Here is a 22,240-nt window from a genome sequence, read left to right on the forward strand (position 1 = left end):
TAAAAGTTATAACTAAGTGGCGTGGCTTGCCAAAATTAACAACTTTTGTTTCCATTTAATGTTTTTAGCATATAATTAATTTTTTATGCCAAATTATTTTCCATGAGGACTCTTAATCTCTAGTTTTGATGCTTGACACATATGTTTGATTATTCTTTTTTGAACACTTAAATTGAATCATAATTCATATAGAGGGTAATAAATGATCGAACATTTTTTTAGAGAGATGGATATATGGACATGGTTTTGAACTCTTGAGAAGTGTTCGCCCATGTTTTTGTACCTAACTTGATTTACGGGGTGACCCACTAAATAAATGTAACTCATTGTGGGAAAAGTTATTCATTACTACTATTTATTAATTTAATGAATAAAATAATAAATTCAAATTAAATCACTAATTCTATTTACATAGCACATTCTCATATAGTTAGTGCTAAAGAGGGCCGTAGCCCTTTAAATCAAATTACAAATGTCTAACAAATCTTGAAAAAGAGACACCAATAACATCTGCTAAAAGCAATTTAAATACTTCTCTAGGTGGAAATTGAAATAAAAGAAAATCTACATGTAAACTAAGACTATCTTTAGCAAACCAATCAGCTACCTGATTCTTTTCCCTTGGTATGTATTTGATGTTGCACTCCCAGTCTAATTGCATCATCCGATGTATTATCGCATGGATTAAGTCTCTCAGAGGATGTTGCGCATTAACTCACTTTCTAATCATATCAATTGAAGGCATGGGGTCCGATTCAAGCTCCACTCGGCGGTAATTCTCTCTCCAAGCGACTCTAAGCCCGGTTAGAATTCCCCATAGCTCCGCCCTTTCAATGCCTCATAGTCCACACTTTATTTCAAATCATGTGATCCACTTACTGAGGCTGTCTCGCAGGACACCGCCTGCACCTGCCCTCCTTAGATCTTTGTTCCAACTGCCATCACTATTAATTTTAATCAATCCACCCTTCTGCTGGCCTGTATGGGGTTGAGGAATATTGTTAGACAACAACACTTAAGTTCCCTTATCAGCGCAGTGGCAATGTGCAGTGCAATTTTTCCTCTCCGTTTCGCTTCTTATTTTCTATACATTCTTCGTTCCTCCACCCCCAAATCTTCCAACAAAGTGATGGAAAATATTGAAGGCCAGGCCACCTTAGGTTATGAACTAGCTTTGCTTGTGATTCCACTAAATTAAAACTCAGCCATTGATCCCATGATACCGAGAAGAAAAATTGTTCATGTCATATGGAACCCAAGCTTCCCAAACAGCAGCTGCAGCCCTTTCACAATCCCAAACAATTGACATTTGACAACTTTGATCATCAGTTAGTTGCCTGACAAGTTTGTAAGCAATTTATGTTTCCACATAAAATTTAGGTAAGACATAAAGTTTCCAAATAGTTTTGGCCATTTTATAATCACTCATAAGTCATAACAAAATAAGCAGTAGTAATTAATTGCTATATATACACAATCCTCTCATTCTTCAGCCCCACATTAATGTTATGTTGACTTTTTCCAGCTGCTCTAAACAGGACATGGTTTTGACTATTGACTTTTCCATTTCCTATTTCTGTCATTAATTCCATAATCATCGCTTCAGAGTAAATCATCTTGAAAATTATACCCACTTTTTACAGCCACATGAAACCGTGTGCATTTTCATTAACTACTTAGGTTTGACTCTATTATACCTATTTAGAAAATTATTTGTCGCAGCTTTAAATGTCACCAAAAAACAAAAAACTTTATTTGTATGTCACAACAAAAAGTTCAGATCGTTTAAATGTACATATTACTATTGACATCTCAAAGATGATTATTTGAGTAGGTGTCAATTGTGATGAAGATTTCAAATAGTATGAAAATTTGGACGAAGTTATAATCTCAAATTTCGAGTATCAGATTGTCATGATTTTTCCTATCAAATTAAATTTTAAAGTTACTAAACTAATCATAAGTTTATCAAATTTTATAATTTTTCACGACCTAACAATACATATTCGACAACCACCTCTCTCTCACACAAAAATCTCCACGACTAACAAAGGTGATATGGTTTGTTTTTGTTTTTTCTTGATCAGTTGTATTATTGTATACAAATGTGGGAACAAAATAGTGTGCCATGGTGTTTCCCAACCTTTGTAAATTAGATGCAAAAACAACATATGTACTATAGTATACTAATCATTTCCAATTAGATGTAATTTCAAATTCACACACACAAACCAAAACATTAAAAGCGTACATTCATATAAACTAGCCAAACATTAACATATTTCCACTCTAAAAAATCCAAAAAAAAAGAAAGAAAGAATCATGCATTAGATCACAACATAAACATATATGTATCAATTCCCACTCCTCCCCTTCTCCGGCACGACGCCGTCGTTTCCGGCGAGCATCAAATACTTATCCCTCCTCGTCAAATTGGTGCACTCAAACCCTAGCGCCGCCCCCAATTCCCTCTGTATATAATTCGCCACCTCATGGCTCGTCCTCCCCCCGCCGCATGTCAGCCGCCTCGGCACCTTCCCGAGGATCCCGAGGCGGTAGACGGGCTGCGGGTTCATCAGGAAGAAGATCGGGTCGAGGCACTTCAGCCCGCTCGCCGTCGTGCCGTAGAACATCGTCACCTCCGTGTCCACCGCCACCGGCACGATCTCGTCGGCGAGCTCCGCGAAGAGGGAGCTGAACCGGAGGAGGTACGGCTCCCGGCACGTCGTCCCCTCGGGGCACACCACCAGGTCCCCCTCCGCCAGCAGCCGCTGCATCGTGTCGCCGTCGCGCCGCCGGTCGCGCGTGAGCCTCACGGTCTTGATCGGCGCCATGATCTCCGACATCTTGCTCAGGCTGTAGGTGACAGCGGTGAGCGGCTTCTGGAGGGCGGTGCTCAGGAACACCGGGTCGAGGAGGGTGCGGTGGCTGCACACGTATAAAACGCCGGCGCCGCCGGCCACGCGCTCCGGCGCCTGTCCGGAGACGTGGAGGTTGATCCCGGTGGCAGTGCCGAGGGCGATGGCGAGTGGGTAGGGGAGGCAGATGCCGATGAAGAGGCGGAAGACGGCGAGGAGGATCCCGACCGGGAGCCACAGGAACATTGCGAGCGTCGCGGCGGGTGTCGGGAGGAACGCGAGGCGGCCGTCGTGGAAGACTAGGGGCTTCGGGTAGCGGCTTCTCGGCATTATGCTGCTTTTCGAGTTGTTATCGTCTCGTGTTATAACATATGCTTCCTGTTCGCATAACAATTTACATAAAATTTAGATAAATTTATTATAAAAAATTATGGTTTGATCACTTGATTTGTGTCGGCAAGTACTTAGAGACATGACAAAGATTACTAAAGAGTGGGTCTAGAATTTAATTCTAGATTATCTTTTATTTAGAAAAAACAAAACCAAGATTCTTTGTTGCAACGAGATTGTACTATAGTGAAAAGTACAAAACATCATTTTCAATGATTAAGGAAAACATCAATCTTAATTTTTTTACTCCAATTATTTATATCAAACTCCTCGAAACAAATTCAAATTACATTAATTTCTAAAATTGCGGAATAAATCAGAATTCGACTAAACTTCAGCATTACCTTGCAGAGAGAGATCATGAAGTGATCATGAAGCGTGGAGGCTCCGATCCCGACATCGGGCCTCTTATCGCCGAAAAAATCCTTGAGAGCTCTATGCTTGACAAGCAAACCGGCGGGAGATACCATGCCGGTGAAATATCTCCCGGCGGTTCGCAGCTCGGTGCCAACGACCGAATCTACGTCGAGATACTCCTTCAAGAATCCCTCCACCATAACCCTCGGCACGGCGGTGAAGACCTTCTTCGATCCGGCCGATTCCAAGGCCTCAAAGGCGTGGAGATTGAGGTTTTCGAGGTAGAATTTGGGGAGCACAGCTCTGGAAACACTCTCCACATCTCTCACTCTCATCCCGCAGAAGGTGATGAAGATCATGACCCGCATCTTCTTGTCGTGGTTGAGGACGAGGAGAAATGGGGAGGAGAGGAGGAGGAGGAGGGCGCGGAGGAGGCCGCCGCCTTCGAAGGCCACGAGCATGAAGTAGGGGAATAAGGAGGGGGAGCGGAGGAGGCAGCGGTGGATGTCGCAGACGAGGGTTTGGGATTTTCGGTTTTGGAGGGTGAATTTGGAGATGCTTGGGTGGTGGTGGTGGTGGAGGGGCGGCGGCGGAGGGGGGGCGGGGAGGGTGGTTTTTGAGGGGGGAGGTGTGGTGGCTCTTGAGCTTCATGGCGGCGAGGAAATGGTGGAGGAAGGAGTATGCTAGCTTGAGGAGGAGCATTGGGAACTCCATTGTTCTCATTGAAACTGTCATTTTTGTGCTTTGGAGGGTTGTACTTTGGGAGGGTTTTGGTTGTGTTTGTGCTTTGGAGGGTTGTACTCTGACTGCTACAAGAACAAAAGTGATGAGGATGGAGAAAGATGAGGGGATTTATAGTGGTAGTTAAGGTGGTCTGAAGAGGGATGGGGGTAGGGTGGGGGGGAGGTTGACCATGCAAATTTGGTTAGCCATACCGGTGGCATTAATTAGGGTTTCTTCTTCTTGTTCTTCTTCCCTTTTAACGAAGTTACATAGTTTTTTTATTTTCCTAGGTGAGCAATATTGGGTAGGTCATATGTTGTTCACCTCCATCTTTTTTTTTTATGTTTGAAAAAGTGGGAATTTAATTTAACGTATGGGATTGTGTGTAGGTGTTTAAGTAAAAGCTACTTCGTGGATGGATCATTGACGTTGATCAGATAAGTTTGGAAATATATTGAAATTTAATTTGATTTATGATTTTGTGGGGCTTTGACATTTTTTTAAACCTTTAAACCGAGCCAATAAGAAGTTTGGTTTTATTTTGTTCAGAGTAAATTAATTGCAGTCGCCGCCCATCACTAGCTGTTGACTTCTTGGTATATTTCTTGCTTTAGATTACTAATTTTTTGGGGAAGAAAGTAATAAATTGTTATGTGCAATAAATGGAACTGGATTGGTTACATATATACAATTGGACCTGCCGGTTCGGTCCGATTTAGATATCAAAACATTGAGCACTTCCATCGCCGCTAATAGGAACAATTGATGTGTTCGACCTTGAATCGGCCTGTTGATTAAACCTTGAATAATGCAGTGACTTAAAAACGAACGTAATAATATCAACGATGACTTTAATGACTTCCATTTGCATCAATCTTCAAGTCGAAAATAAGATTAAAAGAGATGAATATTGGATAGTGTGTATTAGGATTATTACTTTGATATTTGAACTTGTTTGTATATAAGCTAGCTAATTGACTTGTTGGCATTTATCGTTATTGAGATTCAAGTTGTTGGAAATGTCTTTTTATTCACTAAATTTTACTACAATTTTTTGTTTATATAAGTACTATATATTTACTTAAATATTTTATGTATTAGATAGTACAATATTTTTGGTTCGATCAGTGGTTAGATCGGTCTTACATTTAAATCATGAACTAAGAACTTCGATGTTAGCTGACCACTTCGGTTTTCTAAAACATTGTATTCATATTATTAATTACTTACACGTCTCTATATTTCTAATTTAGTTGTATCTCATCTTGTGTAGTAGGCTAAGCTCTCTCTCGAGTGCAAGTATTCTAGATTGCACGCTTAATTTGCGGAAAAATTAAAAATTCGTTAATAGTAGTTGGAATACCAACTGCATTTCACCAAGAATTTGAAGTTTGTTTCTTCTTCTTTTTTTGGTATTTACCTAAAGCCTAGAGGAGATGACAAATTACTTGGAGCAGTCGATGCCAAATTGGGATGTTAGAGGATAAATCTTTTTGGGTTTGAAAAAATCTTGCAACGGTGGAGTTAAGAAAAATGGATCATGCAATAGTTGTCAATGAGTATGGTGAATGTTCAATCATTCTATGTGAATGTAATGTCTGCATACCATTTGCATGCTCTCTCTCTAGCTTTGAATAGTCCAACAACGAGTTAAGTCACTTTTTATTTCTTTACTTCCCTCCAATGCATGTGTAGTGCCTTCGACAGTTAATGTGAAAAAACACGGTTCATCAAATTAATACAACAATGCAAACACGCGTTAGGAGTTAAATATGGAGAGGGAGGGGGAGGGAGAGAGAGAGAGAGAGAGAGAGAGAGAGAGAGAGAGAGAGAGAGAGAGAGAGAGAGAGAGAGAGAGAGAGAGAGAGAGAGAGAGAGAGAGAGAGAGAGAGAGAGAGAGAGAGAGAGAGAGAGAGAGAGAGAGAGAGAGAGAGAGAGAGAGAGAGAAGGAGAGAGAGAGAGAGAGAGAGGAGAGAGAGAGAGAGAGAGAGAGAAGGAGAGAGAGAGAGAGAGAGAGAGAGAGAGAAGAGAGAGAGAGAGAGGAGAGAGAGAGAGAGGAGAGAGAGAGAGAGAGAGAAAGAGAGAGAGAGAGAGAGAGAGAGAGAGAGAGAGAGAGAGAGAGAGAGAGAGAGAGAGAGAGAGAGAGAGAGAGAGAGAGAGAGAGAGAGAGAGAGAGAGAGAGAGAGAGAGAGAGAGAGAGAGAGAGAGAGAGAGAGAGAGAGAGAGAGAGAGAGAGTTTTGTTAGAATCGTAATTTGATGTTTCATGTATGAGAGCATGTTGAATACGAACAATAAAGAAAACGGGAGCGTACTTATGTTCACGTCGTTGATGAATTTCCGAAGTACGGGACTCTTCTAAGTGAAAATAAGTGTGAAATTGTAGAGAGAAAACATTAGGTTCTTATATATTACGTTCGGCTGTTAAAAATGAGATAATATATTCAATACTATTTTGAATTTCTTCCTCTCATATGTAACCTATCGGTTGAATGAATTCAATTGTTTTTGTCGGGTTTGAAAGATTGCATCTCATGATTAATTATGTATTATGTTTGGTTCATATGATTAGATCTAACAACTTAATCATAGATAAATAATCATATGATAATAGGTCATAGCCACCTTTTTCAAATATAATAATCTCACATTTTAATCCTAGATAAATAATCATATATATAATAATTAGTTATGACAACTGAACAACACCTAATTAAGTGGATACTGGATATCCACTCTATTCTTATGGATAACGTTTTTAAATATACTAAAAAATGGCTAGAGTCTATATTGGCAAGTAGCAATACATATAAAAGCTGAATAGAAATATGAAAAAACAATAAAATGTTCTATCCAAAACCACTATAAAAGAACTTTACATATTTTAAGATTGACAAGACACGACGAACAAGCACGTAATTATTAGATTTAAGCCAAGATTTGTTGGGTTCGTATCTTTATTGAGTTGACTCATTATGAACTTGATAATTTTCGGATGGATAGAGTTAAATTCATGTGGCTAGTTAAAAATTTTATTTATTTTTTAATTCTTTTTAGAAAAATATATATTTTAGTTTTGTTTTCTATGTTCGTGTAAATCTAGTTTTTATCGTATAAATCATACTTTAATAGTGTAAATCATGGTTTTATTGTATAATTATAGGTTTTTTTTGTACCATAATAGTAAAAAGGTTTAATCATGGAACTCAAGTCTGGGTTGTCAGAGTCCGGTTCGAGTTTTAATATAGCAAGTCGGATTCTGTTCAGACATGAGAAATTTTCTTCAACATGTCGAATTCAGATTAGGTCTTAGTTAGGTCATTATCAGATTAATTCAATAACGACCCAACCCACATGATTTATAATGATCCCATCTTTTATGTGTTATCAGGTTGAATCGTTAGCATGTAGAATTTGGCACTCCTAATGATATCCGACTACCTTATAGTAGTCTCATATTTTGCATCAACTATACATGGAATTCAATGTATGAAATTATTTTACTAACCGAAAATTGATCTAGATTCATACACCAAACGTCATTAAATATTTATATATTAACCCATGCTACAAATTTAAACCAATATCTTACACAAAGTTTTTGTAATAATGGTCATAGTTGGCACTGATCATTGTACTTGATCCTTATCACTTTGACTTGCAATGTTATATCCTTTTCACTTAGGGGAGGCAATGTGAATATCTTTATTGCAGAAACTAATTAATTATACAGATTAAATAAATTGATATTTATCGAATATTAATTTGAGTATCTTTTTTTTGGAAACGGCCAGAAGAAGCAAGACGAAGTGTGAGGTGGGGCCCTGCTCGCGCCGTCATGATCCGATTTTCCGGCGACAAGGAAAACAAGAATGAGCTCTATATGCATCATGGATGCATGGGCATAGGAAAACCCATTAATAATACAGCTGACCACAAATTAAAGGCTTTCACAAAGTGAATAAATCAATATATGTTTAATTATTGATTCTATTTCTAGTAATTATTTAGGAAATTATGAAGATGTGGATCGACCTTGATTGATTGTTACACGTTTAGAATGTTAATATAAAGCAAAAGGAAACTTAACTGCAAGGATAGACGGTGGTTTGTTATTGTTATTTGGAATTTCTCCTTCAACTGAGGGTTGTTACGTCGCACCTCTATAGTGGAAGATGTTTCAACTGAGGGTTGTTACGTCGCACCTCTATAGTGGAAGAGGTTGGCAGACAATGTCATAACGTGTGTTGTCCATTTACTATCTTGTTGTGTTTGTCCATTAATTTCTTTTATTATAGTTTTAGTCTTAGATATAACGTTTGCTTTTGTTGATTTATTTATTTTTGGTTATTGTTTTTTATTCCGAACATATTTGTAAGCGCTCCAATTTTAGACTCTGAGCATTTCTTTTATACTCTCTCCGTTCCTGGAAGTTTGTCTCATTTATCCATTTCCGTCCGTCCCACAAAGTTTGTCTCATTTCATTTTTTACAATTTTTGGTAGGGTGATGCTAAATGGCCATAATGTGGCCGGCCATAAAGAGTTAATTTAGTCCATTTACATGTATAAAAAAATTAGAATTACCGATATAAACTTATATGTGTGTGAATGGACTTGTGAGTTGATACTTATCTTTGAATTCCATTACGTAAAACTCATTAATATCACGAATTACTGTATACGTTGAGCAACAATCAAGAAATGACAGTAGTAATAAGTTGAGCAAAAATTACGAAAGAGCAACACTAACATGTTGAGCAACATATAATGAATATGATATAAAAGTAAAATCAAGTAGAACTAAACCAAAATTTTTTAAAAAAATCATTTTTTTGTTATTTAATTAATTTATGGCTGGCCATAATGTGGCCGCATAGCTTTATTCTTTTTAGTAATGGACCTCATATTCCACTAACTCATTCCTACTCACATTTTATTATAAAACTAATATATAAAAGTAGGACCCACATTCCACTAACTTTTTCAACTCACTTTTTATTACATTTCTTAAAACCCGTGCCGGGTCAAAGTGGACAATATTTAGGGGACGGAGGGAGTATCAAACAAATTGTAGAGTAAACTTGATTTGCGTCCATCAATCCATTTGTATCACTTTCATTTTTCATTTAACTCGAAGTCTATGTACTTTAACTGAATTTTTGTTACTTAGTACCAAAAATTTATTACATTGAATTAGAGTATTTGATTTTATTGAATAATTATTAAAATTGATAATTTCAAAAAATATATATAAATATATAAAATAATATTAATAGTTGTGGCAATAAATCTCAGTCGATTTAATTTATTTCTTTTTCCCAAGCCCAGTGATATTCTTAAAAGAAAAGAAACAAGAGCCCAAACCTGATAATTATCTCCAAGCCCATGAATATTCTTCTCAAAAGGCCCAACACAACTACAACACTAATTCCAGCCCACTAAATAATAAAAACAATAGACGTAAAAAATAAAATAAATAATTAAAACTTTTATTTCAAAATAAGATTACTAATAATATTAGAAATATTTCTCTCTTCTCACACTCTTTATCCCTCTCTAATTCGCTTCTCTTCTTCTCAAAATTCCGGCGAAACTCACCGCCGACGCCGACTCAGCCCCCATTCTTCCTCATTCTCAGCCGACCGACCAGACCGTAAGCTCTTCTCAGCTGCCGCTGTGGACTTGTCTTACTGGCCTTCTTCACAGCCTCAACTTAACAGCATCAATAAGCCTTAAGTCTACTTGTTCATCAGGTCAACTTTCTTAACGAATGTCGTATCTCCTTCTCGGAGTGTTCTTATTTCTACCTGAATTGAATTTATGGATCGAAAGATTGGAGTAATTAGAAATGTGAGATGTTGAAATTTAATGTCAAATTGTTTTAATTTTTGTTGATTGGCTAATGGATGTTGTGTATTTTGGTTGAACTAAATTTGACTGGGATATGTACGTGTTTATAATGGAAAGTGATAACCAGAAATGTGTGACAAAACGCCCAAATCTTAAGCTCCGATGCTTTATCTCATGCGTATTAACCGCTAATATACAACAGATCTACACCAAACTCATTGCCTTTGCAAGTAAAATAGTACTACTTTATTAGCAGTATTACTTATTAACTGTTGTCAAACTTTGCTTCTGAATTGGATGAATGCATTTTGGTTATCTGACAGGAACTATATGAGTTATGAATTGCATATTACTACCATGTATGGAATCTTATATGGAGTAGTTTTTATTTCTTCGATTGAATTGCTGGAAGAAATTCTTGATTGATTGCTAATGCTATGGTTATGAATTAATTATCAGTTACCTCTTTTGTTATAGTGGAATAAGAAGCAAAGAGTTGAGCCATGTTTATTAGTATGTTGTTCTTGCAGCGCCTTGCTAATTGAAAAATGATTCGTTCGTTAATCTGATTACTCGCAGAGAAGAATGAAAACAAGTTAAATCTGAATACCTTGCACAGCTCATGTTATGGGAAGTTGGGAACTTAGACAAGGCAACTAGATACAGACTACATTTTGATAGAATCATTGATGTAATACATTTCTTAGGACTTTATAATCTAAGGTTGATAAATTGAGTTTTACATTTCATTATGTTTCCATTGATTATGTGTTAGCAATGCGATTGATACAAACTACAAGGAAATCCTTCTATAAAGGATGGACATGGTTTCATTGTTTGTCCCCCTGTTAACTTTATTATATAAAGGACATCCAAGAAGTGCTATATTTGTATTGGTGGTGTATTTATAGACTGTTGTGAATGATACATGTCATACTTTTTTTTATTTTCCATGGTTATTTGATGTGATTTATTGTATGTCACTGGTAATGGCTAAATAGTTTCTCGAATATTCATTTACAACTGCAGGTTTCAAGCTTTCAGATGTTGCTTCTGATGAAATCAACTGTCTTTACAACTGCCAGAATACTTCTGTAGTGTTGGGTCATGGTGCTGTACTATTTCTTCTCCACACACGCTTGTGCGTCATCATAAAGAAAATTAACATGCTGGCAGCTACCCAGATCCACCCTGTTATCAATGCCTCCAAAAGGTCCTTTTTATTTGCTTTTTTTGCCCCCTTTAATTTCTCTGTGTTTCGGCACACAGTAGAATAGTACTATATAATTTTTTAATTCCTTCTAACCTTTTTTCCCTCCAAATCCCTGCAGAGGAAGCTTTATTAATAAAAGTAATCCTGCAAGAGTCGAATCGTTGCGCTTCCAGTGCCTTGCTGAGAAAGCTAGTTTTGCAGAAGGATCTAAGACCTTGAAGCTTTTATCTTCTGTTCAAACGAGGGAGCATAGTTTTGTTCTGAACACAGATGGCCACGCAAGTGTCTCCATGCCGGGAGAAGAAGAAACTAGTGAAGCACCTGTATTGAACCTTGAGTTGAGTACATTCTTGAGGACATGGTCACCTCCCCGGTACTTATGGAGAGGATTGTCGGTTCTGATTTTGGCAGGGCAGGTGATTGTGAGAGCTATTAAGGGAAAGATTCACTGGAAAAATACTCTTCAGCAGCTGGAAAGAGTTGGGCCTAAATCAGTAGGCGTCTGTCTCCTGACAGCCGCTTTTGTTGGCATGGCCTTCACCATCCAGTTTGTAAGGGAATTCACCAGATTAGGGCTGAACAGATCCATCGGTGGGGTTCTGGCCTTTGCTTTTTCGAGGGAGCTGAGTCCCGTCGTCACATCAATTGTCGTTGCTGGGCGTATTGGAAGCGCCTTTGCTGCAGAGCTGGGAACTATGCAAGTTTCAGAGCAAACCGACACACTGAGAGTTCTGGGAGCGAACCCCGTTGATTACCTGGTGACGCCAAGAGTGTTGGCTTCGTGTATCACTCTCCCCTTGCTAACTCTGATGTGTTTAACTGTGGGGTTGGCATCGAGCGCCCTCCTAGCTGATAGCGTCTATGGCATCAGCATTAACATAATCTTGGATTCTGCACAAAGAGCTCTCCGAGGGTGGGATATAATCGGTGCAATGATCAAGTCGACTGTGTTTGGTGCAATAATATCGATTGTGAGCTGCACGTGGGGTGTCACCACCTTGGGAGGGGCCAAGGGCGTTGGCGAGTCAACCACATCAGCTGTCGTAGTCTCCCTTGTCGGGATTTTTATCGCGGATTTCGCTCTTTCTTGCTGCTTTTTCCAGGGAGCTGGAGATTCCCTCAAGAACTGTATGTGATACATAGTCACCACTCACCATAGATGGCTGCATCCCTTTGTTTGACACAAACAAACACTTGAAATATGATCAAAGTGGCATCTACAATTTGCTATATTCTCGATTTGAAATGTACAGCATGTTAGTAATTCTTTTGATAATCTAATGATACACAACGTAAATATAGACAATAATAAAAAAATATTCCAGATTTATAATTGAGATTATGTATTGAGCAATGAAAACATAGTACCATAAAATATACTTGTTGCATAGTTTGTTTCCTCCATTTCTTGGAGGTGGAATCAATTGTTTTATATATATGTGTGTGTGCTAATTAATTCGATGTAGAAACAGTTTTTAGCACAACCATGTCATGAAAATTTATGGTAATTGTATCTCTTTATTAAACGAATGAACTATAAGATTGAAAATCTGCTCTTATTATTCTAGTGCAACTAAATTTACGATAAATGTGTTGAAAATTAATTTCACGTAATGACCAAAAAGTATATACTTGTAAGAAAAACATATCGTCCTTGGAAGTCTCGAATCATCCGATATCGCACACATTTTGTAGATCACTATTCACTAATACATAAATCATCAACATAAGAAATATCTATAAATACTAATCTCCTAAGGAATATTTGTTTCTATTAAAGAAATTCTAACAAGAATATATCTTCACGTCCACTGATTTATTAAATTTATTCTAATTTTCAAATTTCATCAATTTGTTTTTAGATTTAATACACTAACTTTTTCAATTTACCAATATATCTCAATTATTCAGCTTTTATTATTGGGATTTCATTCCAACTGTGGAATCGTGTAAAATAAAACACACCGTTAAAAAAGTGTAATAAATAATATCTAATGGAAAGAAAAGTAGGACCCACCTGCCGAAAGCATCAGGGCCCGCATACAGGAAAAAATTCCCTAGTCAAGGAATACCAAGGTGACAATCATATTTGGTATGTCACACCTTTAAACTTTTGACAAATAGAAATATATATAACCTCAATTCCAATTAGATATATAAAATATGGAAATAGTGTAAATATAAATGTACACCATTTATTATATGGAAAGATTGCACATTCTATGGAGTACTACAATATATATACGCACATACTATATTATATATACATATAGGTTTCATCATTTCATGAATTTAATATTATTAAATGATTTATTCACTCAGACATCTTAGACATAAATTAATATAAAAAAATGGTCACATCACTCATTTTAAGTTTTTTAGGAGATTACTTTTTTTCTTCTTTATAAATAAAAAAATGTAGACAGATAAAAAATTGTAATTATAACTTCAAATTTGATGGCATTAGATACAATATAAATTAAATTAATACATACAAAATGATTATGTAGTGTATAAATTAAATAAATATATGGGTAATTATATAGTGTATATATTAACTGTATGATTATTATACATTATGTTAAATTATAAAAATAGTTAGTAAAAATAAGATAATCTAATTTTATTATTAATAATAGTTATAAGATGATCTAAAAAACTAATTTAATTACATTAATCATTTTCAATATATTATGAAAAAACTTCATAAAAAATTAAGACAAAAATGATTGTTGCAATTTAAAGCAATTAAATAAAAATTTTATAAACTAAAACTACTATTCAAAAAAAATTTGCTCGTCATTTCAATTACTATATATTATGTGGGTATATATATACTCCTAGGTGTTTATATATAGTGTGTCTATTATATAGAATATGCATAAATTTCCCATATAATAAATAAATGATGCACATTTATATTTAGATTGTTTCCATATTTTATATATCTAGTTGGAATTGAGGTTTTATATATTTTCATTTGTCAAAAGTTTAAGAGTGTGATATACTAAATAGGATTGCCACCTTGGTAATTTTTTTCTCCGCAGCCAGTTTTTGAGGTCATCGGGCCGGTTAGGCTGGCCCGAAAGCTTGCCCTGGTAGCTTTATTATATATGTAGAGAGAGAGAGAGAGCCCAATTCATATCCTCTCTACTCTCTCTGTCTGTGTGTTTGTGAGAGTGAAAAGGATGGAGAGGAGAAAGAAGAAGGTGCTGCTTTTCTACTGCGTGGAAGCTGAGGATTTGGCGCGTAAAGTTGCTGCTCAATCCAACTTCAATCCATTAACTGGAGGTATATCCTAAACCCCACCCCTAGTTGTTGCTACAAACATTTCTTCTTCTTCTTCTTCTTATGGAAAAAAGATTCGTTTTTTATTTGGTTGGAGAAACAACTAGCCTGCCATTTCCTCTGCTGTTGTATGATGTTAAGTGGTTTGTTGTTGTTTTTTGTCCTTTCAACGGATTCATGTTGTTTTGTGCAATGTAAATTACTTTACTTTCAGAATGAATATATTGGCTGAGTTAAGAGACATTTTGATTTTGGTATAAATCAGTTTTTTTTCTTGGCCCCATACTTAAAGAGTTAGTTTTTCAGAGTTTCATCAACATACCAAGAGTTTTCACCATGAGAATTGATTAGTTTGACTCCACATTATAATGTCTGGAGCCTCACTATGAATTTACAAATTGATGATTAGCTTGCTAGTTGTTGTTATCTGTGTATTTGTCTTAAAGCTTAATCTGAGGGATGGGAAACAATTCTTTTATGTGTTAATCTATTGGTTTATGCAGGAGCTTTGATGATGGATTTCCAAATCTATTCATTAACAATGCACATGATATACGAGGCCAGCACGTTGCCTTTCTAGGATCTTTCAGCTCTCCTGCGGTCATATTTGAACAGCTTTCGGTCATTTTTGCACTTCCAATGCTGTTCTGTGCCTCTTTCTCAGTTGTATTGCCTTTCTTCCCTACTGGTTCCTTTGAGCGAATCGAAGAGGAAGGTGACGTTGCAACTGCGTTTACCTTGGCCAGAATGTTGTCTAATACCCCTGTCTCGAGGGGTGGTCCGACCAGTCTGGTTATCTATGACATACATGCTTTGCAGGTTCCTTTCTTTCACTAATTCTGTTATTCATGTCTTTGTTTTACATCTCTTCTATCCATTTCTCGTGGTATGTCTTTGCTTATATTCGATTAATAGGAGAAAGTTACACATTCCCTGTGTTTCGTCTTATGATTTCATGATTTTGCATTTCCTTCATTACCTACAACTCTTATAATCTGCTGTTGGTGTTAACTGTTAAGCAAAAAGGCGGTCTTGACTTTTATCCTTCCGAATGATCTCAGATCCTTACGAGAACTTCAACTTGAAACGTATTCTCTAACAGCTTCGAGATGGGACTAACATACTTACTTACATCAGTTCATTCCTTTACAGGAGAGGTTTTATTTCGGTGATAGTATTCTACCTGTTTTCGAGAGTAGGATCCCACTGTTAAAGGAACGGCTTCAGCAACTTCCAGAATCGGACGAGGTCAATGCTTTAGTTTGCTTGTAATACGATATTGTTGCTTTTCTCAATGATTTTGATGATCCGAAACACAATTAGGATATTAGAGGCTGTTGTCTGACTTCAATTTCTTTGCAGATAGTCGTTGCGTTTCCTGATGATGGAGCATGGAAACGATTCCACAAGTTACTCGATCATTTTCCTATGGTTTGTCCTTCAACGAATATTAAACCTTTTCTTCATCTGCTCTGTGTTTTCTGATGCGATCATTTCATGTCCGAATAAATGGCCTTAGGTCATCTGCAACAAAGTTCATGAAGGCGACAAGAGAATCGTGAGGATAAAAGAGGGCAATCCCGCTGGTTGCCATGTCGTCATTGTTGATGACTTAGTGCAGTCGGGTGGCACCTTGATCGAATGCCAGGTATTCGTTACAGCCCTCTTCTTTTAGCTGCTTGACAGAAATCTTGAGGCTTTTAATGTTTGAACATTCATTGTAAAACAAATTTGTAATGGATTGTAAAACCATATCATTCAGTCTGTTGCATTTCTTGTTTTATCAGAAAGTTTTGGCAGCACAAGGTGCAGCAAAGGTGAGTGCATATGTCACTCATGGTGTGTTTCCAAAGAAGTCTTGGGAGCGATTAGTTCACAAGAACGACAACGGTAGGGTTGATTCGTTTCATCTCGTTGATGGTTCCTGAACTCGAATGTACATATTAGTCATTCTGATGGTTTACGATGCATCTGCAGTTTCAGTGAAGGCATTCAGCCACTTCTGGGTCAGTGATTCGTGCCCCCTCACCGTTGAAGCCATCACCGGAAAAGCTCCCTTTGAAGTGCTGAGCCTTGCAAAATCCATATCCGACGGCCTCCAAATCTAAGGCCCGGATCGCCACAGTCACCGGAGGAATCAAATCCATCGCTCAACTATGACTCTTGTGTTGAACTACAGAATTCATTTCCTATTTTTGCCAATTTAACATGTATGAAAACAGACAATCTTGTATTTTTGTGGAAGATCTATTTGAGTATATTCTATTCAAGATTGAGTTTTTCAAGATCATTTTTTGGGGGTATTGACTTCTTGATGATTAATGTAATAATGTCAAAAATTGAAGATCAAATAAGGTGAAACACAGACACAAACTAATAAGTAACAAGATTAATGTCATAAATTTATGATTCCCTCCATAGTAGTAGTACATAAGAGGAGCAACTGAGCTATACATTTTCTTCAGAATCTCAGCCAACTCTAGAAAGTTCTATACATATAGCCAGAAAGGAAAACCAACACAAAACAAAGATTAGATTGGAAAAGCAATTGACAGCTTCTTCTCCCACTGTTAAACCATTAACTTATGTCTTTTTTTAGTTTTTCGCCTCCGAGGATCGAGCATCCATCACAAAAAGTGGACACTGAAGTGAAGAACACGGAACACTTAAATAAACGCAAAAAACTGTACAAGAGTCGGACACATACTCTACCGCGAAAAGTGTTATTAGAATCCGTAACTCCACGAGCATGTTAGCTTCCGTACAGCTTCTCATCTGGGTCGCTCCTTGGGCTGTCGAGGGAGTCCCCTATGTAAGATCCGTCTGGCTGGCGAACAAAAATGTTCAGATTGCTGGACGAGAAGGCCGCCTGAGTCACCAAAGACGACAGCAGATTAGCAATTCGAAAAGCATGGCAAAACGGAAACATGTTAAAAGGTGCAACTGAGAAATTTTTGCACAAGTACCATATCATCAGATTCTTGGCCCTCGTACTGGAAGAGAATTGGTCGACAGCGCTTGTCTTCATTCATCAAACTTGAGTTTTGAAAGTGTGAAACGAGAGCGACTTTTCCCTGGATTCTTGCATAAGCCAACGAAGCAACTTTTTCGCTGTTGAACTTTTCCCATTTCTTGCCATTAAATGCCTTCAAAGACGCATAGCGCGAGTCCAATTAATCAAATATTCGGATTTCATGGAAATGAAGGCCTAATGTGACCGGGGAAGGAAGCAAATACCTCAACGAAGGAGATGATGTGAAAAGGAGAAACCATATTGATGAAGGCGTATCCAACATTGCACTTATTCTGGATCGAGATAAATCAACCAAGTTAATACTGAAACGGAGTTTAATATCGAATCAATGGTTGAGGGAACACTTTCTTTAACTAAACATGTGATTACCTTAAAGTCAATCGGCAAATAGAGAAAATCATATGCACCCTTGTGAGTTTCATCGATAGCTAGGAGAAGCATCTTCGAAGTGTACCTTTAGGCATGGATAAGAAGACATAATCGGAAGTAAATAAGCATTCGGAATGCAAAAACCTCATGTAAAGCAAGCATTACAGTTTCTTACTTGTTCGGGATGTTTTTAATCATCAAAGTAGTCCTAGAATCTTCACCATTTCTGATCTTTTCCAAATCAAGTTGGTATTGCCTTTTGTTATCCACTTGGCTTCCGCTATCACCCCTTCTTCGACCACGATCTATTGTTCCATCGTTGCTAGCAGATCCCATGCCTCCAAAATACACAGGGCCGTTTCTGGACATTGGCATCATTCGGGAACTAGGAGAACCACTTTCAGCAAAATTTCCAGCATAAGCAACGCCTAGGTTGATAGACACGGGGACTCTATTCCCGATAGTGTGGCTAAAATTTGGAACTCCATACGCCGCCTGATTTATGTAAGATGAAGGCTCAGGGGAGTCGGGGAAAAAACCAAAATGTCTTTCCATCTGAATACCAGACGGAGCAGATCCAACGTGAAGATGATGCGAACCGCGGAAAGAGCCATGCTGAGTGGTGTATGGGAAACCAACTCCCGGTGCTCTAGATGGAAACTGATGGCCTTTCTGTGAAGATGCCCACGCCGAAGAATTAACATGGTCGGAGTGGATAGTGGGACTTCCCCACAGAAACTGAGGACCGGAAAGAGTTCCGACGCTGGATGGCTTGGAATCACTAAATGATGAAGTAGCTCCAGGGCTTAAATTTATCATCGGGTCCGGAACAGAAAAGTGTTGCTGATAGGCTGCTCCGTGCGTGCCATTAGGGAATACCTGGTTCGAATGGCTTATGCGCGCAGTATCTTTACCGATGGGTGAAATCTTCACAGGACTTGATACATGAGAAGGCAGAATAGAAGCCAAACCAGACAAGTGAGAGCTTCCTACAGGGCTGAGCCCCCCTAAAGTAGGCGACTGACTGTAACCGTGTAAGGAGTTTTGCTCGACCGGGCTGCCAAAATTCGTCCAAATACCTGAGTAGACACCATGATTGTTAGTTAATAATTAAAGTTGTAGGTGGAACTAATAAGGAGACCAGCCATTAACATGCCTGGGGGAGAGTTGCCTATGGGTGAACCGATTGGGTGTCGGAGACCTCGAGCTTCATCTAGTTCCTGATCTTGGCTCAGTTGCAGCATTAAGCTGGAGGAGAGGCATAATGAGTTAAAGAAGCAAGATTTCAACTTTATGCCCAACGCATGGTTGTAAGGAGTTACCTGCGACGAGCACCACCAGGCCGGCTAGGTTCAAGCTTTATGCGCTTTCCAGCTATGTCACATCTGTTTAAAGCCTTCAGGGCCGCATCCGCACCTCTAACATCATAAAACTCGATGAACTTATGGTGTCGCTTATGTGGTGTTTCCCTTATCTACATTTAATTAAAAATGTATCCATTTCAGTTCATCAAATACGAGCAGGCAAAGTTACATTTAGATGCATGTCACTACTTGACATGGTAAGAAGAATTTACCTCCTTCACTTCCCCATAAGCACCAAAAATTTGGCGAAGGTCGTCGTTGGATACAGAAGCATCCAAATTGAACACCACTAAAGTTCCCTGATTCACATCTTTTTCGGATGGATTGTCCTGTACATGAGGTATAAACAATTGAGCAAAACACATACAGCGAAAAACCAAGAGAAGACACGGGGGTTCAGACCTTCGGAATTGAAAAATGGATGTCAAGTTTCCTTCGCCTCAGGGGCTTATTTTGTAAGCCACGCATTGCACTTCGAGCAGCTCTGATGTCATAGTAAGATATCATCACAAATCCCCTATGCTTACATGCAGTATAAAGAGTTCTGATATCTCCATATTGCTATTCGGCATGAGCAGAAAGAAAAAGTAGAGCACAGATTAGTAATTTTTTTATGCAGTCATAATATAGAGTGAGTTTAAGTATGGAGTAGTTTATAACTAATGGTGCGAATTCAAAAGGGAAACAGAAAGCAATATTCGAACACAATGAAGTGTTACAAAACTGATCATATATATAGCACGAAAGAGAGAAATTAAGTATACAAACTAAATAAAAGCTGAAAACTGAATTTGAATCTTGTTAACCATACCTCAAAGAGAGACTTCAGTTCAGAATCTTCTACATTACTGTTGATATTGCGAACAAACAGTGTCCTCGAAGGGTGCTCTCCGTATGGATGTTCTCCGCTGACTGATCCAGCAGCACCATTGGTGAAACCAAATTGCGTAATGCTACTAATACCAATAGTGTCAGTACTCATCCTCGGTATTCCATTGACTGAATTTTCTTGATTTTCAGGTTCGATTTCCATTCCCCCTCCACTTCCGAAAAAATCATCATCCAAGTCCTCGAGTTGAGTCGGCAAGCCAGAGAGGTCGAAATCATCCATAAGACCAGCCAAAAGTTCATCTTCGTCACCAGGAAGAAAAGTTCCCGTCACACTCGGATCAATTTCTTTGAGTGGATCCAATGCCTCATCTTGTAGTTGCAGTTTGCTAAGGCTCGGAAAGCCATCATCCAGTGAAAGACCACTTGGATTGGATCCATTAAAGTTAACTACAAACATAAACAAGCAAATCTGAGATTTCACCATAAAAATAGAACAAAATCAAAATGATGCTATCAGGATTTCGATTGCTTGGACTTACGCTTCCCATGCAAAAGGACAGGCAACGACGAAGAGAACAAGCTGGCATCACTAGATGCATGATACGCATCAGTTCTGCCAGGAAGTCTCCACGCGTTTTTCTCTTTCCCTCCCGTACTCATGACTGGGATTTCAGGTGGTACAATCTGGCGACTCGGGTTAGAGGAAAATGTAACCCTTCACGTAAATGCTTCGCGATGTATGAAATCAATGCGAACTCGTTAATGACCCCGGAACTCAAATAAATTACTGCAAGAAACACAGCATCAAACACTGGACCATCTTAAATCTTGCTGTGGCAAGTCAATTAGCTACAGTTGATGTTAGCAACCAATAAACCGAAAGAAAGACCGGCGAAATCTTACAAAATATAACTAGGAAATAAAAGTATCTTTAAAATCTCTTTAATGTGCTAAGCTAACCACACAATTTCTGGTAAACATGAGGAACAGCAGCATGCAGATGCATAGAAATCAAGACTGCCTACTTCTCACTAAACAGGACACCACAAAACCAGTAAATTAACACAAAGAAAGGGAAAAAAAACATCAATAAATCAAAGAGAAAGGACAAGCTAGTGGCCAGGGAGAAAATCAAGCTTTAATTAACCAAACAACCAAAAGAGGAGTGAAAAAACAAGACCCATATTGAAAACATCACGGTTGAGTTCACCAAAAGTTTACACTTATCAAACTGTATTATTAAAGCTTCCAAATTAAAGCATAATCAACCCAAGTTCTGATCAGAACTTGGTGCAATTAACACAACATATATTTAATTTTGGTCAACCGTCGCTAACTGATGAACACTGCTATAAATAGGAAACCCACAAATTCCCCAAATCAAATACTAAACAACAAGTTCATGTCCAAAGAAACAATCTTGCAAACAACTAGGCAAATTCAAAGCTTTACTCAACCACATGCAACAATTGAACAAAATCAAGAAAAAGATTGCAACTTTACCACATAAAGATCGCAAATTTGCACTAAAATCTACTCAGTTCCGGATTTTGAAATCACAAGACGGTTTTTTTTCTCTCCAAACAACGGACAGAGAGAGAGAGAGTGAAAACCAGAAGCAGAAAGGAAAAGAAAAGAAAAATCTTGGGCTTGGTGGGAAAGAGAAGTCAACAAGGAAGGGGAAGAGAGGAATTCAGAAGCTACAGATAAACAAGAAACCGAGCAAGAAAAGGAAACAACAAGGCTTACGTATAAGCAGAGGAATTGTTAACTTCCACTCCTTCACTTCCTTCTCTCCCGCCGCAACACAAGTTAATAATGTTTGAGAGGAGAGAGAGAATTGTTTTTAGAGAGATAAATAGTAACACTTGCAGAGAGAGGGGAACGGAGAGGGGAGAGAGAGAGAGGCCCCACAAAAGCCAAAATGGTCCAAAGGGAAAACACAGTGGGAGATGATTGGAGGG

The 22,240-nt window shown here is 38.0% G+C and overlaps 2 protein-coding genes and 2 pseudogenes across 3 annotated transcripts; 2 read left to right on the top strand and 2 right to left on the bottom strand.

Moving 5' to 3' along the window:
- Positions 1–2,256: 2,256 nt before the first annotated feature.
- LOC121744031 lies at positions 2,257–4,406 on the bottom strand (annotated as a pseudogene).
- Positions 4,407–9,859: 5,453 nt separating this feature from the next.
- On the top strand, positions 9,860–12,629 carry LOC121746192 (protein TRIGALACTOSYLDIACYLGLYCEROL 1, chloroplastic-like). The gene is made up of 3 exons (XM_042140114.1): positions 9,860–10,080; positions 11,207–11,390; positions 11,509–12,629. The coding sequence occupies exons 2-3, from the start codon at positions 11,344–11,346 to the stop codon at positions 12,524–12,526; spliced, it is 1,065 nt and encodes a 354-aa protein (XP_041996048.1). The 5' UTR covers positions 9,860–10,080; positions 11,207–11,343; the 3' UTR covers positions 12,527–12,629.
- A 1,949-nt stretch (positions 12,630–14,578) lies between these two features.
- LOC121744049 lies at positions 14,579–16,824 on the top strand (annotated as a pseudogene).
- Positions 16,825–17,052: 228 nt separating this feature from the next.
- Positions 17,053–22,240, bottom strand: LOC121744758 (protein MEI2-like 5). 2 transcript variants are annotated; one of them, XM_042138386.1, is made up of 12 exons: positions 22,026–22,240; positions 20,816–21,063; positions 20,257–20,723; positions 19,848–20,006; positions 19,658–19,774; positions 19,404–19,555; positions 19,238–19,329; positions 18,257–19,160; positions 18,082–18,166; positions 17,916–17,984; positions 17,645–17,824; positions 17,053–17,547 (listed from the first exon to the last, which is right to left on the bottom strand). In XM_042138386.1, exons 2-12 carry the CDS (start codon positions 20,934–20,936, stop codon positions 17,431–17,433), a joined length of 2,463 nt encoding a protein of 820 aa, XP_041994320.1. In that variant the 5' UTR covers positions 20,937–21,063; positions 22,026–22,240; the 3' UTR covers positions 17,053–17,430. The 2 variants fall into 2 exon arrangements, with proteins under 2 accessions (XP_041994320.1, XP_041994321.1); XM_042138387.1 differs by lacking the exon at positions 22,026–22,240 and adding an exon at positions 21,780–22,002.

The sequence above is a fragment of the Salvia splendens genome, chromosome 8, assembly GCF_004379255.2.
Source record: "Salvia splendens isolate huo1 chromosome 8, SspV2, whole genome shotgun sequence".
NCBI lineage: Eukaryota > Viridiplantae > Streptophyta > Magnoliopsida > Lamiales > Lamiaceae > Salvia > Salvia splendens.

Bases quoted from the DNA above. Each gene is read 5' to 3' on its own strand.
- LOC121746192 (XM_042140114.1), top strand. From the start codon at position 11,344: ATGCTGGCAGCTACCCAGATCCACCCTGTTATCAATGCCTCCAAAAG. The intron at 11,391-11,508 runs GTCCTTTTTATT...AAATCCCTGCAG, and splicing joins GTTATCAATGCCTCCAAAAG to AGGAAGCTTTATTAATAAAA.
- LOC121744758 (XM_042138386.1), bottom strand. From the start codon at position 20,936: ATGAGTACGGGAGGGAAAGAGAAAAACGCGTGGAGACTTCCTGGCAGA. The intron at 20,724-20,815 runs GTAAGTCCAAGC...TTATGTTTGTAG, and splicing joins TGTCCTTTTGCATGGGAAGC to TTAACTTTAATGGATCCAAT. The intron at 19,161-19,237 runs GCATGTTAATGG...GTGTCTACTCAG, and splicing joins CATAGGCAACTCTCCCCCAG to GTATTTGGACGAATTTTGGC.